Raw genomic sequence first — 16,054 nt, forward strand, 5'->3', positions numbered from 1 at the left:
CAAAAAGGACCTCAAGTACAAACTTATTTTTCTTTTCTAAGAATTAATATATATTGAAACCACAGAACAGACTGGCAACAAGTGCACAAGGCAAAAAATACACACAACCAAATCAATGGTCTGTGCCACAGTTCAGTAGGAGAATGAACTGATGCAACAGCGAAATAATGCAGTCTTCAATATTTGTGGTCAACCAACTAATGGGAATAGGGAAAGTGGGCTAATGAATGGTGTATTAGCACTAGTTTGTTGGAAAACTAACCAGAACAAGTCAAATTACAATAACTGAATGGTTTCTGTGCAAGTTCCCTGTAAAAAGGTGGTTAAACACTCACTTTAAAAAAAAAAGTTAGGAGCTCCTACTGAATCCACCACACTCAAAATGTCTGAGAGAGGCAACCTATGATGGGGGAAATGGAGTGGGGTGCAAGCAGGGTAGAACTAGGAGTTCCTTCAATTTTACTGCCCACTTCCACCTCCATGACATCGTCCGACTCTGCCTCTGCCACAGCGTACCTGCTGCAGAAATCCTCATCCACGCCATTGTTATTTCTACACTTGACTGTTCCAATGCTCTCTTGGCTGGACTCCCATCATTCACGCTCCTTAAACTCGTGCTCATCCAAAACTTTGCTGCACCTATCCTAACTTGCACCAAGACCTGTTCACCCATCACCTGTACTTCTTGACCAACACTGGCTCCCAAAAGGCACAGCTCAATTTTAAAATTCTAATCCTTGTTTTCAAATCCTTCCATGGATCTCGTCCCTCTCTATCTTTATAATCTCCTCCAGCCCCACAATGCTCTGAGATCTCTTTGCTCCTCCAATTCCGGACTCTTGAGCATTGCCTATTTTAATTTGCTCCACCATTAGCATCTGTGTCTTCACCTGCCAAGGCCCCGAGTTCTGGAATTCAAGACGCTCCTTAAAACCTTCCTCTTTGACCAAGATTTTGGTCGTCTGTCCTAATCTCCTTATGTGGCTTGGTGTTGAGTTTTGTTTGATAAAGCGCTCGTGTGAAGCACCTTGGGACATTTTATTATAATAAAGGTGCTATATAAATGCAAGCCGTTGAATTCTTCCCCCTTTGCCTTACTCCAATCCTGGCATTGCCAGATATTCTCCTCCCATTACCTCTCTCAAAATATGAGGTAGCATGGAGAATTCTGTGCTATTAAGTACACCATTGTTTTGAAAAAACCATATCGTATACTAATCATTTAGTCATGATCAATTTTGGTGTGAAATGTTCATGCCTTAAAAGATTCTCATCAGATTAACAGTTTGAGGGGGAAAGAGAAAAACTGAAAGTCAAGTTACTCGTGCATCTTGATCATGCAATCCAGAATAGTAAGATTGAAATTGGGCAACAGGTTTCCAGAGCTAATAATCCTCCCCCGATAATTAACCCTCCCTGCTTCATAAGTTGTGCGTTACTCTAAAGGATGGGCAGATGTCCTCCTCCCAGGCCTACACTCATACTGCTGGAGACAAGTACTAGCAGGTCAAATCACTGGTCAGGCCTCAACTGGAATAGTGTGTCTAATTCTGGAACCACATTTTAGGAAGGATGTCAAGGCCTTGGAAGGTTTACCAGGATGATGCCAGGGATGAGACACTTCAGTTATGTGGAGAAATTGCAGAAGTTGAGATTGCTCTCCTTAGAGCAGAGAAGGTTAATGGGAGCCATGATAGTGGCGTTCAAAATTATGAGGGGTTCTGACAGAGCAAGTCGGGAGCAACTTTTTCCTCTGGCAAGTGAATCAGTAACCAGGGGTCACAGAGTTAAAATAATTGGCAGAAGAACTAGAGGGGAAATGAAGAGAAACCTTATCACACAGAGGTTTGTTAAGATCTGAAGCACACTCCCTGAAAGGGTGGTGGAAGCAGATTCCATAGGAAACTTCAAGAGGCAATTGGAGAATTAACTGACAGTGTTATGGGGGAAAAAGCTGGAGTGTGGGGCTAAATTGGAGAGCTCTTTCAAAGAATCAGCACATGCACGATAGGGAAATAAGGCAGCGAACTTGCAGACAGCAAAGCCCCACAAATAGCAATGAGATAAATGATCAGATAATTTGTTTTCGCTGGTGTTGTTTGAGGGATAAATACTGGCCGTGTGAACACCCCTGTTCTCCTTCAAAATATATGCTACGAGATCTTTTACATTCACCTGAGGGGGCAGATAGGGCCTCGGTTTAACATCTCATGTGAAAGACGGAACCCCAGTCCATGCAGCAGTCCCTCAGTATGGCACTGGTACCAGCCTAAGTTAATTCACTGGAGTGGATTAACCCAGGGAGGTTATGTTGGAGCTGTATAAAACACTAGTTAAGCCACAGCTGGAGTACTGTGTACAGTTCTGGTCACCACACTATAGGAAGGATGTGATTGCACTGGAGAGGCTGTAGAGGAGATTCACCAGGATGTTGCTTGGGCTGGAGCATTTCAGCTATGAAGAGAGACTGGATAGGCTTGGGTTGTTTTCCTTCGAGCAGAGGGGGCCGAGGGGGACCTGATTGAGGTATAGAAAATTATGAGCGGCAGAGATAGAGTAGATAGAAAGAAACTTTTTCCCTTAGTGGAGGGGGCATAACCAGGGGGCATAGATTTAAAGTAAGGGGCAGGAGGTTTAGAGGTGATCTGAGGAAAACAATTTTCACCCAGAGGGTGGTTGGAATCTGGGACGCACTGCCCGAAGAGGTGGTAGAGGCAAGAACCCTCAACATTTAAGCAGCATTTAGATGAGCACTTGAAACGCCATAGCATACAAGGCTACTGGGTAGTGCTGGAAAATGGGATTAGAATAGATAGGCTTGATGGCCGGCGGGGACACGGTGGGCCAAAGGGCCTGTTTTGGTGCTGTTTAACTCTATGACTACCTTATGACACAGAGGCAAGAGTGAGCCACTTGAAAAGGGCAGAAAAGTGACATGCAGTGTCACTATTTTCAACCAGTTTTTAATACTTCCAGAAGTACAGAATGTCAGAATTCACATCTATATTGAGGTAAAATTAGCACTGACCAGTGACATTGACAGAACCAGAAATCAGGCCAATTCTACAGTCTTTGTTCCACTGTATTTGGTGGGTGCATAGTAAACAAATATTCCTAAGGATGCATTCAATAGAACCAATTGTCTCCATGTCAATGTTAGCCACATATATGGTTACAGTTCCTTTCAACTAGGCTTACACAAAGTAATCCACAGGAAATCACTTAGATCCAGACTAAATCTGAGGTCATGCCTCACCATCCTACTAAAGAAAACATGTTGAGACCATAAGTAGAGAACACAATTCCCAGCAATGAATCAGCCTGCACCACCAGCTTATACATCTTCTATGATGCAGCATCATTAGTTACTGGACATACTTATAATTTAGACAAAATATGTTCAAATACAAGCATGACAGAAAGGCAACAAGACAAAAACTATCTACATACTTGTTTAGGAATACAGGAACAGGAGGCCATTCAGCCCCTCAAGTCTGCTTTGCCATTCGATTAGATCAGGGCTGATCCGTACCTGAACTCCATTTACCCACCATTGCTCCGTATCCCTTAGCTAACAAAAAGCTATCTATCCGTTTCAGTCTCAAAAGCTTCAACTGGCCCCCAGCCTCAACAGTTTTTTTTGGGGAGGCAGCGGGGAAAAGAGAGTTCCAGATTTCCACTGTGCTTTGTGTGAAAAAGTGCTTCACTCCTCAATGGCAGAGCTCTAATTTTAAGATTATGCCCCCTTGTTTTGGACTCCCCACCAGAGGAAATATCCCTGTTCCCTATCAGATCTCTACCATTTTAAACACCTTGGTGAGATTACACTTGGGATACTTGCATAGTTCTGGTAACCATATTATAAAAAAGATCTGAGGTACTAGAGGAGGTATAAAAAAGATTTACAAGGATGATACTAGAACGGAGAGAACAGCAAAAATTGAACACACTGGGGCTCTTTTCCCTAGAAAAGAGATGGCTGAGGATGACCCAACAGAAGTCTTGAAAATTCTTAAGGGGTACAGTAGGAAAGACATAGGGAGGATGCTTCAAATCTGTGGGAGACACCAAAACTGGGGGTCAGAAATATAACATGGTCCCCAATAAATTCAATAGGGAATTCAGGAGAAACTTTTTTACCCAGAGAGTGGTGAGTATGCGGAACTCACTACCAAGGGGAGTGGTTGAGGTGACCAGCATAGAATAGATACATTTAAGGGGAAGCTAGATAAATGAGGGAAAAGGAATAGGAGGTCATGCTGATAGGGGGAGATGAAGTAGGCTGGGAGGAGGCTCATATGGAGTATAAACACCAATAGAGATCCTGTAAATTCTATATAACCACAATATTTTATATTTCAGGGATTATTAGGCAAGTTTATGCAACCTGTCCTTGGAATTTAATCCTTTCTGCCCCAGTATCATTCAGGTGAATCTGCACTGCATTCCCTCCAATATAGCCTTCCTGTACCACATTGCCTATAACTGAACTCTACACGGGGTCTCAGCAAGGCTCTATATAACTAAAGCATAACATCCTCCCCTTTATATTCCAGTCCCTTTAAGATTAAGGCCAACATTCCAGTAGCTTTTTTGATCGCGTTTTGTACCTGTTCACTAGCCTTTCATGATTTCCATCCACATTTCTTTGCTCATTACTTCATTAAGGAAATATTCTGTCCTGTCTTTCTTGGATCTAAAGTGGATGACCTCACACTACTCAACACTGAACTCCATTTGCCACAGTTTTGCCCACTTACTTAAACTGTCTGTGCCCTTTGTAATTTCCTGCTCCCATTTGTACTACTTACTCGGTCTCCTGGATTTTGGATGAGATGTTAAAACGAGGGCCAACATGTAACCATGTCTCAGTAATGGCAATTAGATCTAGATCATTTAGCTGTTTTCGTGCCACTAGTTCATCTATCTTATTACAGGTGCTGCGTGCATTCAGATAAAGGAACTTTAAATTTCATTTTTACCTCTATTCCCTGCAATGACCTTATGTGCCAATGTACAATTCTTGTTAAACGCTCTGGCCCTTCCTGTCCCATTCTGTTGGCCTCCAATACTTTCTGAGGTCAGATCCACTGGGATAATACCATTGAATTTCATGTGAAGTTTGAAAGTGACACATTTCAGTCACAAACAAAAATCTTAAACTTAAACAAAGCCAATTATGAAGGTGTGAGGGGAGAACTGGCTAAGGTTAATTGGATAAATAGACTGGAAGGTATGGCTGTATATGAACTGTGGGAAACATTTAAAGAAACAATTTTGATACTCCAAAAGTATTGGAGAAACTTGACGGACTAAAATCTGACAAGTCCCTGGGACCAGATGGCCTATGCCCTAGGGTTCGAAAAGAAATAGCTGCAGAGATAGTAGATGCGCTCGCTATGATTTTCCAGAATTCTTCAGATTCAGGAATGGTCCCGTCAGATTGGAAGTTGGCAAATGTTACACAGCTTTTCAAGAAAGTAGGTAGAAAAAAAACAGGGAACTACAGGGTAGATAGCCTATTAGTCATTGGGAAGATGCTGGAAACCATTATTAAAGAAGTCTTAACAATGCACTTGTAAAAGCATAGTACAATTAGAACAAGTCAGCATGGTTTTACTAAAAGGAGATCCTGTTTGACAAATTTATTAGAATTTTCTGAAGATGTAACTAGTAGGGTAGATAAAGGGGAACCAGTAGATGTAGTATACCTGGATTTTCAAAAGGCATTCAATAAGGTGCCACATAGAAGATTAATAGGCAAGATAAGGGCTCATGGTGTTGGGGGTAATATATTAGTGTGGATAGAGGATTGGTTAACAGACAGGAAGCAGAGAGTGGGCATAAATGGGACATTTTCAAGTTGACAGGCAGTGAATAGTGGGGTCCAGCAAGGATCAGTGCTGGGGCCTTAGCTATTTACACTCTATATTAATGACTTGGATGAAGAGACAGAGAGTAATGTATCTACTTTTGCTGATAATACAAAGCTCAGTAGAAAGGTAAGCTGCGGAGAGGACATAGAGAGGCTGCAAAAAGATATAGACAGGTTAAGTGAGTGGGCAACAAGATGGCAAATAGAGTTTAATGTAAGGAAGTGTGAAGTTGTTCACTTTGGTCGTAATAATAGAAAATCAGAATTTTTTTTTTTAAAAAGGTGTGAAACTGGCAAGTGTTGATGTTCTGAGAGACTTGGGAGTGCTTGTACAGAGAACACACAAAGTTAACATGCAGTTGCAGCATGCTATTAGGAAGGCAAATGGCAAGGGGATTGGAGTACAGGAATAAAGTTTTACTAAAATTGTACAGGCTTTGGTGAGACCGTACCTGGAATACTGTGTGCAGTTTTGGTCTCCACATTTAAGAAAGGATATACTTGCACTGGAGGCAGTGCAGCAAAGATTTACTAAATTGGTCCCTGGGATGAGGGGGTCGTCCTATGATGACAGGCTGAGTAAATTGGGCCTATATTCTCTGGAGTTTAGAAGAATGAGAGGCGATCTAATTGAGATATACAAGATTCTGAAAGGGCTTGATAGGGTAGAAGCCAAGAGATTGTTTCTGCTGGTAGGGGAATCTAGGATACGGGAACACAGTCTCAGGGTAAGAGGCTGATCATTCCAGGGCTGGGATGAGAAGAAATTACTTCACTCGAAGGGTTGTGAATCTTTGGAATTTTCAACCCCAGAGGGTTGTGGGTGCTCCATTGTTGAATACATTTAAGGCTGGGATAGATAGATTTTTGGTCTCGCGGGGAATCAAAGAATATGGGGAGCAGGCAGGAAAGTGGAATTGAAGCCCAAGATCAGCCATGATCATATAGAATGGCAGAGCAGGGTCGATGCACCATATGATCTACTTCTGCTCCTATTTTTTGTGGCCAATCAGCTATCTCAGCTGAAAGTAAAAGATCCCATACCACTATCTGAAGAAGGGAGTTATCCCCGGTGTCCTGGGCCAATATTTATTCCTTAATCAACATCAATAAAATAGATTATCGTGTCATTATCACGTTGCTCTTTGTGAGAGCTTGCTGTGTGCAATTTTGGCTGCTGCATTTGTTACATTGCAACAGCAACTACACTTCAAAAAAATACTTCATTGGCCGTAAAGCACTTCCTGAGGTTGCGACAGGAACTATATAAATGCAAGTCTTTCTTTCCCAACTTAGTGCCATCTGCAAACTTTGATATATAACCCTCTACTCCTTTTTCAAGTCATGGATAATAACTGAGGCCCCAGAATAAATATCTGGGAACAGCACTTGTCACATTGTGCCAATCTCAGTATATACCCCTTTATTCCCACTCTTTGTCCCCTACCTCCCAATCATTTTCCAACCCATACTGCAAAAACTCACCGGTACTGTACTGAAATGTCTGACTATATTATGTGCTCAATTCTCAGCAGTGGGACTTGAAAACTGACATTTTCTCACATGATTTGAGTTAAGCATTGATAGGAACTATTATTAATAGGAACTTAACTGATTACAGAAAATAGATATAAAACCTCCCATTCTGATTGACAATGAAACTGGTTGCAAAACTATCTACACAAATTACAACTCGCAAGATAACAGTGTTGGACTCAAGAGAAAATGTTCTGTTGGGCGGATTGAAGGGGGAAGGGCGAAGATGGGTGACAAGGAGAAAAAAATGTTTATATTCACATGTTCTCAACTTGAAACAAACTATGAACAGATAATACATTTAATAAGGTAACTGGGGGTTACTTTCAAAAGGGAGTTAGTTAAATATTTGAAGGAGAAACATTTGCAGGCTTATGGAGAATGGGTAGAGTGGGACTAATGCAAGAGCAAAATATCACGGATGCTGGAACTGTGAAATAAAAAAAGAAAACGTTGGAAACGCTCAGCAGGTCCGGCAGTATCTGTGAAGAGAGAAGCAGAGTTAAAGTTTCAGGTCGATGACATCTCAGAACAGTCGATTGGAGTCGGATTAACTGGAGAGCTGTGAAAAGAGCCAGCGCAGGCAAGATGGGCTAAATGGCCTCTTTCTGTGAGGATAAAGGTTGCACATCTCCCTACCTGGTCCTAAGGGCTTGCCAGGCCGCGTCCACGTCTGCGTAGAGGTTCTTCTCGGAAGGTTTCCCGGAACTGGCCCCGTAGCCCGAGTAGTCGTACGAGAAGACGTTGCAGTTAATCCTGGAGCCCAGGCCGATGTAGAAGCTGCTCATCTGGCCCAGGTCCACCGCGTTGCCGTGCGAGAAGAGCAGGGTGAACCTGGCGCTGGGCGAGCAGCGGATGAACATGCAGGAGATGCGGTTGCCCCGACTGGTCCTGGTCATGAAGGCCTCGATGGAGTCCTTCTCCCGCTGGGAGTACTGCCAGTCGGCCCGCTCCGACAAGTGTAGGTTCCAGCGGCCCCCGGCCTCGTCGGCCAGCAGCGCGTAGGTGGGCTCAGGGGGCAGGAAGGCTAGCTTAGAGGCGATGCGACCCGGGCACGGAGGGCAGCAGAAGAGGCAACAGAGCTCACTCAGGGACAGGTTATTCATAGCAAGACTTTAAGAGACCCAGTCCAATAAAGAAATAAATTATTCCAGTGATTGCAGGTCTGCAGAGTTTAAACATGAAATTTCTCACCCCAACTCCCTTGAGTAAATTCTCTTTCGCTTCTCAGAGGCGATGAGATCTGATACATAACATAATCAACTCGAAATAAAAGATATTATAGATATTTGAAGGATAAATTGCACAGTAAAAAAACGGTCTTTTCTGCAGATTTCCCCCCCTTCATAGATCCAAGTGGAAGTGAAGAGATGGAGTCATTTATAAACTTCAGCCGAGCATCCAAGTCATTGAGTAGCGAGGAAAGACGAGAAACACCTTCCCCCTCTCTTATTGAGGGAATGAGGGCACCGACTTAATCCACACACACACAGGGCCCCAGGTCTCCTCGCCCGGCTTCCGGGGCAATGATGCGGCGATATTCCCCCCCACCTGCTGCTGGGATGGGTTTAGCAGGCGACACAAGGCGCCGGCCTGGAGCTGAGGTGGGGGGGGGGGACACAATCGTCGGCGGAACCTCCGCCAGGTTCCGCAGCTTCCACACGGCGAATAAAAGAGAAGAACCCTATCTGCTCAGACACTCGGTCCCGATCCAGCGGCTTTCCTCTCACATCCGTGATATTTCTAAGCCTACTGACCGAAGCGTTTCCATACTTTACTATTTTTTTTTAAATTATGTACAAACAGCAATAGGACGAATACGCCTTTGGAAACTGTTGGGCGGGGAAAAGGAAGGCCAGGAGAGGGGCGGGCAGTCGGTGGCGGACATGCGCGGTGGACACGCTTGGAAGTGGGCGGGGGTACCTAGTTGGGGCGCATGCGCGTTTGAACGTGCGGCGGGAAGCTGCGTAGCGCGCATGCGTATTACGGACACCTCGAAGCTGGGAGCGTGGATAAGGATAAATAAAAGCAAAATACTGCGGATACGGAAATCCGAAATAAAAACCGAGTGCTGGAAATAGTCAGCAGGTCTGGCAGCAGCTGTGGAGAGGGAAGCAAAGAGTTAGAGTGGCTAAGGAGGTGGCGCATGCGCGGGTTACCATCCTGGGTAGACGGCAGACCGTTCACGGGGATTACGCAAGCGCACAGCGCTGTGAGAAGCTTCGCAAAGCCCATATTGTCTGACCAGCCATTCCACTGTCTTCTCCCTCACAGATGCTGCTTTGGGGAGCTCCCTTAATTAGTACGATTGAGAAGAAGGTTGTCAATGATCGGAAGATTTTTTTTAAAATGCAAAGGCCCAGAAACGTTTTTTTTAAATTGGGGGCGGGGTCAACGAACTAAACCGGACCAATCGCTTCAAAGAGGCCGCAGCAAGCGCTGGAGACTGGCCCGCCTAGGTCCCGCCCTTTACCCTCTTTGGATGGTTGAATTGTGGTGATAGATGTGCAGGTCAGCCAATCACTATGTCAGGCGCTAGTCAGAGCGGCCAATCGGGTGCAAGGGAACAGAGGTGGGGCCAATCGAATGGCATTATTATTTTGGTGTCCAAGTGATTTCGCTCCTATCACTTCCGGGGTAGTCGTAGTTCCTGGGTTGTGCATGTGGTTTTTTTGCAAAAATTATCTTATAATTTGTGGGGAAAAAAATGAGCTCTGAGAAAGGAAATGTCGCACGAAAAAGGGCACAGAAGTATCAGAACGTTACTGGGTTCAAAAATGACAGATATGACAAAAGTGAAAAGATGAAGGTAAGTAGCAGTTTTATTGTGCAATGAAACACGTTCTTCAAGTTTATCACTTCTAGATTAGTGTTATTTTTAATCATTTATTTCACCATTCAAAGTGGTGAAGGGTTTTGATACAGTAAATAAGGCGAAACTGTTACTCTTAATAGCAGGATCGGTAACCACAAAACACAAATTTAAGTTAGTAAAATAACCCGAAGGGGATGTTTTTATTTAAAACACAGCAAGTTATGATGAATGTACTACCTACAAGTGCAGTGGGAGTAGATTTAATAGTAACTTTTTAAAAGGGAATTGGATAAATACTTGAAAAAGAAATTTTGCTGAGCTATGGGGAAAGAGCGGTTTTGAGAGGGAGAGGGGGGGGTGGGTGGCGGGGGAAGTGGGTCTAATTGGGTAGCTCTTTCAAAGAGCCAGCACAGGCATGACGACCTGAAATGCCTTTTTTTTGAAATTTGGTCATGGGATGTGGGTGTTACTGGCTAGGCCAGCATTTATTGCCCAACCCTAATTGCCCTTGAGAAGGTTGTGGTGAGCTGTTTTCTTGAACTGCTGCAAGTCCTTGAGGTGCAGGTACACCAAGAGTGCTGTTATGGAGGGAGTTCCAGGATTTTGACCCATCGGTGAAGGAACGGGCGATACAGTTCAAAATCAGGATGGTGTATGGTTTGAAGGGGAACTTGCAGGTGTTGGTGTTCCTGTGCATCTGTTGCCCCTGTACTTTTAGGTGGTAGAGGTTGCAGGTTTGGAAGGTGCTGTCAAAGGAGGCTTGGTGAGTTGTTGCTGTGTATCTTGTAGATGGTACATATTGCTGCTGCTGTGCGTCAGTGGTGGAGGGAGTGAAGGTTTAAAGTGGAGGATGGGGTGCCAATCAAGCAGACCCCTTTGATTTGGATGGTGTAGCGTTTCTTGAGTACTGTTGGAGCTGCACCCATCCAGGGCAAGTGGAGGGTATTCCATCACACTCCTAACTTGTGCCTTGTAGATGATGGACAGGCTTTGGGGAGTCAGGAGGTGAGTTACTCACTGCAGAATGCCTAGCCTCTGACCTGCTCTTGTAGCCACAGCATTTATATGGCTGGTCCAGTTCAGTTTCTGATCAGTGGTAACTCCAGGATGTTGATGGTGAAGGGTTCAGTGATGGTAATGCCATTGAACATCAAGGGGAGATGGTTAGATTTTCTCTTGTTTGAGATGGTCATTGCCTGGCACTTGTGTGGTGCGAATGTTACTTGCCACTTATCAGCCCAATTCTGGATGTTGTCCAGGTCTTGCTGCATCTGGACAGGGGCTGCTTCAGTATCTCAGGAGTCACGACTGGTGCTGAACATTGTGCAATCATCAAACATCCCCACTTCTGACATGATGGTGGGAAGGTTATTGATGAAGAAGCTGAAGATGGTTGGGCCTAGGACATTACCCTGAGGATGTCCTGGAGCTGAGATGATTGACCCCCAACAACCACAACCTCTACCTTTGTGCTAGGTATGACAAGTGGGGAGATTTCCCCTGATTCCCATTGACTCCAATTTTGCGAGTGCTCCTTGATGTCATATTCGGTCAAATGCTGCCAGGGGCAGTCGCTCTCACCTCACCTCTGGAGTTCAGCTGTTTTGTCCATGTTTGGACCAAGGCTGTCATAAGGTCAGGAGCTGAGTGGCCCTGGAGGAACCCAAACTGAGCATAAGTGAGCAGGTTATTGCTGACCAAGTGCCACTTGATAGCACTGTCAATGACCTCTTACATCACTTTTCTGAGGATGAAGAGTAGACTGATAGGGCGGTAATTAGCTGGGTTGGATTTGTCCTGCTTTTTCTGCACAGGACATACTTGGGTAATTTTCCACATTGTTGGGAAGATGCCAATGTTGTAGCTGTACTGGAACAGCTTGGCTAAGGTCGTGGCTAGTTCTGGAGCACAAGTCTTCAGTACTATTGCCGGAATGTTGTCAAGACCCATAGCCTTTGCAGTATCCAGTGCCTTCAGCCGTTTCTTGATATCACGTGGAGTGAATCAGATTGGCTGAAGACTGGCATGTGTGATGCTGGGGACCTCAGGACGAGGCCAAGATGGATCTTCCACTTAGCACTTCTGGCTGAAGGTGGATACTGCAACCTTGTCTTTTGCACTGATGTGCTGGACTCTCATTGAGGATGGGGATATTTGTGGAGCTGCCGCCTCCTGCTGTTTTAATTGTCCACCATCATTCATGACTGGATGTGGCAGGACTGCAGAGCTTAGATCTGACCTATTCGTTGTGGATCGCTTAGTCCTATCTATTACATGCTGCTTCCACTGTTTTGCATGCAATTAGTCGTGTGTTGTAGCTTCACCAGGCTCATACCTCACTTTTAGTTATGCCTGGTGCTGCTCCTGGCATGCTGTCCTGCACTCTTCACTGATCCCAGGGTTGGTCATCTGTCTTGATGGTAATGGTAGAGTGAGGGATGTGCTGGGCCACTAGGTTATAGATTGTAGTTGAATACAATTCTCCTGTTGCTGATGGCCGAGAGCGCCTCATGGATGCCAAGTTTTGAGTCGCTAGATCTGTTTGAAATCTCTCCCATTTAGCATGGTGGTAGTGCCACACATGATTTTGACACAAGCCCCCAGATGTTAGTACGAGGAATTTGCAGGGTCAAAAGAGCTGGGTTTGCCATTGTTGATGCCGGGTAGTCCGTCTGGTTTCATTCCATTGCTTAGACTTCATAGCAGTTTAGTACAACTGAGTGGCTTGCTAAGCCATTTCAGAGGGCGTTTAAGAGTCAACCACATTGCTGTGGATCTGGGATGACATGTAGGCCAGACCAGGTTTCTTTCCCTAAAGGATATCAGTTAACCAGATGGGCTTTTACAGCAGTCAACAATAGTTTCATGTTCACCATTAGACTTGCTTTTAATTGCAGATTTATTAATTGAATTCAGATTTGAACCCAGAGCATTAGCCTGGGCCACTGGATTACTAGTCTACCACTACATCACTGCCGCCTCTTCTGTGTTGTATCATTCTTTGAACTGGAGATTAGCCTCCAAAATGCACTTGTCAGTGAAAGAAAATTCTGCACGTGGGATTTTCCAGTGTCTGAGCGTGAGTAAGTCCCATAACATCAGGCAGTAATAAATTACATTTTAACATAATCAAACATCCATTGACCTTAGAAATGAGAACAGAAGTTGCCAGAAATACTCGGCAGGTCTGGCAGCATTTGTGTAGAGAGAAACAGTTGAAGTTTCAGGTCTGTGACCTTTCATCAGAACTGGCAAAAGTTAGATATGTAACAGTCTTTGAGCATGTGAAAGCGGGGAGAGGAAGAAAAACGAAAGGGAAGGTGTGTGATAAGACGGAGAGATTAAATGACTGAGAAGTCATGGAACAGATGGCAAATGGAATGCTAAATAGTTGTAATAAAAGGCAAAGCATTTGTCCACAGAGAATGCTAATGCAAAATAATGAACAGCTCTGTCGGAAAGCGAAAACATGAAAAACAAGTTTAAGACTATCATGTTAAAAAATAAATAAGTATAAAAATAATAAGTTTAAAAAAATATATAATGGGGCTCGGCCTCCTTCTGTTTCATAATGACTCTATAAACTCATGGTCTGAAATTATTGGACTCCATATTGAGTCCGCAAGGCTGTAGAGTAAGTGGGAAATGAGGTGCTGTTCCACAAGCTTGCATTGATCACTGGAATGTTGCAGCAGGCCAAGGACAGAAATGTGGGCATGAGAACGGGGTGATGAATTAAAATGGCGAGCAACTGGAAGTTCAGGGTCATGCTTACGGATTGAGTGGAAGTGTTCTGCAAAGCAGTCACCCAATCTGCATTTGGTCTTCCCCATGTGGAGGCAACCGCATTGTGAGCAGCGAATACAGTATGCTGAATTGAAAGAAGTATAACTAAATCACTGCTTCACCTGGAAGGAATGTTTGGGGTCTTGGATGGTGAGGAGAGAGGAGGTAAAAGGGCCGATATTACACCTCCTGCGATTGCAGGGGAGTAGGTGTCAGGTGATGGAGGAGTGGACCATGGTGTCGTGGATCAAACAGTCGCTTCGGGAGGGGAAGATGTGTTTGGTAGCATCGTACTGGAGATGGTGACGGATGATCCTTTGGATGGTAGGCTGGAAAGTGAGGACAAGAGGAACCCTGTTGTGGGTCTGGGAGGGGAAGGGGGGACAGAAGTGCGGGAAATGGGGTGGACATGGTCGAGGACCCTGTCAGCCACAGTGGAGGGGAATCCTCGGCTGAGGAAAAAGGAAGAATTTTGCTCCTCTTGTGCAAGGTCCTTTACATGTACGAGAATAGAAGCCGCAGCAGTTGGATACTTGGGAACGCTTGCTTTCAAGCTTGATCGATAAGGAAACATTTGAAGCATGACGATGAGTGGCAAGGCAAAAGGGTTTACAGAATAGTAGCACCCCGATTGTTTAGAAGGTTATAGTGTAGCAGAAAATGTGTAGTAAACTGTAGGACGTGAACTGGGATGTAGGGCTGGAAGACATTGCCGAGGTTACCTGTGGAGCAAGATGAGGCTTTAAGGTAGATTTGTAAATGAGGATTTCATGACAATTGGGGAAGCTGATAAAACGGAGGTCATTGTGGAATTGAATGTAGCGGCGAAGGAAAGGTAGAACTGAGTGTCTTTAGCTAAGTTTATATCTGTGGATAATGTCTCCTGGGGCAGTATGTAGACAAGGAAGAGGAGTGGACCAAGGTTGAAGCTTTGGGGTACTCTGGAGATGACTGTACAGTGGCGAGAGGAGAAACCATTGCTGAACATGTTGGCTCAGTCAGGGAGAGTTGTTCTGGGTCCAATTATGACCTGTCCCCCAGAGATGAATGCTGACAATGGAGCGGCCAATCATTTCAGATGACTCTGAGAGGTTCATGAGGATAAGGAGGGTTAATGCACTTCGGTTGCAGTCATGGAATATGTTATTGAGGGTTTGACTGAGACGTTTAAGGAGAGGTGGTCACTCAGAGAAATGTTCTAAATAACCTTTTTAGTGAATTCTTTTGTGTTAAATATACTTGTGTTGACCCTACCATCCTTGCAAATGACCGCCCCATCTCCAACCTCCTTTTCCTCTCCCAAGTTCTTGAACGTGTTGTTGCCTCCAAAATCCGTACCCATCTTTCCTGGAGCTCCATATTTGAATCTCTCCAATCAGGTTTCCATCCCTGCCACAGTACCAAAATAGCTTTTAGCAAAGTCACAAATGATATCCAATGTGATTGTGACAAAGGTAAACTATCCCTCCTCATTTTTCCCAAACTGCCTGCAGCCTTTGACACAGTTGACCACACCATCTTCCTCCAATGCCCCTCCGCCGTCATCCAACTGAGTGGTCCTGCACTTGCCTGGTTCCATTCTTATCTATCCAGTCATAAGCAGAAAGTCACCTACAATGGCTTCTCTTCCCAATTCTGCACCGTACTGTGCAGCCATTATTTTAGGGCCCCGGTACAAACCAGTTCCCAGTCACTGACTCCATCCCGCTCTCTGGCAACTGAGGCTGAACCGGAGTGTTTGCAATCTTGTGTAATATTTGACCCTGAGATATGTTTTCAACCCACATATCTGCTCCGTCACCAAGACCGCCTCCTTCCATCTCTGTAACATTGCTCAATTCCGATTTCAGTTCGTCTGCTGAAATTTTCGTCCATGCCTCGAAATTTGACGATTCCAATGCTATTCAGGCCGGTCTCCCAACTTCTACCCTCCATAAATTTACACTCATCCAAAGCCCTGCTGCCCAAATTCTAACTCTCACCAAGACCTATTCACCCACCATCCCTGTACTCGCTGACCTACATTGGTTCCTAGTCTGGCA

At 44.7% G+C, this 16,054-nt stretch overlaps 2 protein-coding genes across 3 annotated transcripts in view; one reads left to right on the forward strand and one right to left on the reverse strand.

Moving 5' to 3' along the window:
- The window catches only part of LOC137369414 (alpha/beta hydrolase domain-containing protein 17B), a 77,373-nt gene extending 67,621 nt beyond the window's left edge, over positions 1–9,752 (reverse strand). Inside the window, exon 1 of the mRNA XM_068030594.1 lies at positions 8,051–9,752. Coding sequence (XP_067886695.1) covers positions 8,051–8,517 — 467 coding nt within the window. The 5' untranslated portion in view covers positions 8,518–9,752. The remainder of the gene's footprint in view (positions 1–8,050) is intronic.
- Positions 9,624–16,054, forward strand: part of c4h9orf85 (chromosome 4 C9orf85 homolog) — a 30,028-nt gene continuing 23,597 nt past the window's right edge. The window contains exon 1 of one of the 2 annotated variants that reach the window (XM_068030597.1): positions 9,624–10,220. In XM_068030597.1, the coding sequence (XP_067886698.1) occupies positions 10,119–10,220 (102 nt within the window). In that variant the 5' untranslated portion in view covers positions 9,624–10,118. The remainder of the gene's footprint in view (positions 10,221–16,054) is intronic. The other variant, XM_068030596.1, reaches the window with a different exon arrangement.

Source organism: Heterodontus francisci, chromosome 4 (assembly GCF_036365525.1).
Source record: "Heterodontus francisci isolate sHetFra1 chromosome 4, sHetFra1.hap1, whole genome shotgun sequence".
Lineage (NCBI taxonomy): Eukaryota > Metazoa > Chordata > Chondrichthyes > Heterodontiformes > Heterodontidae > Heterodontus > Heterodontus francisci.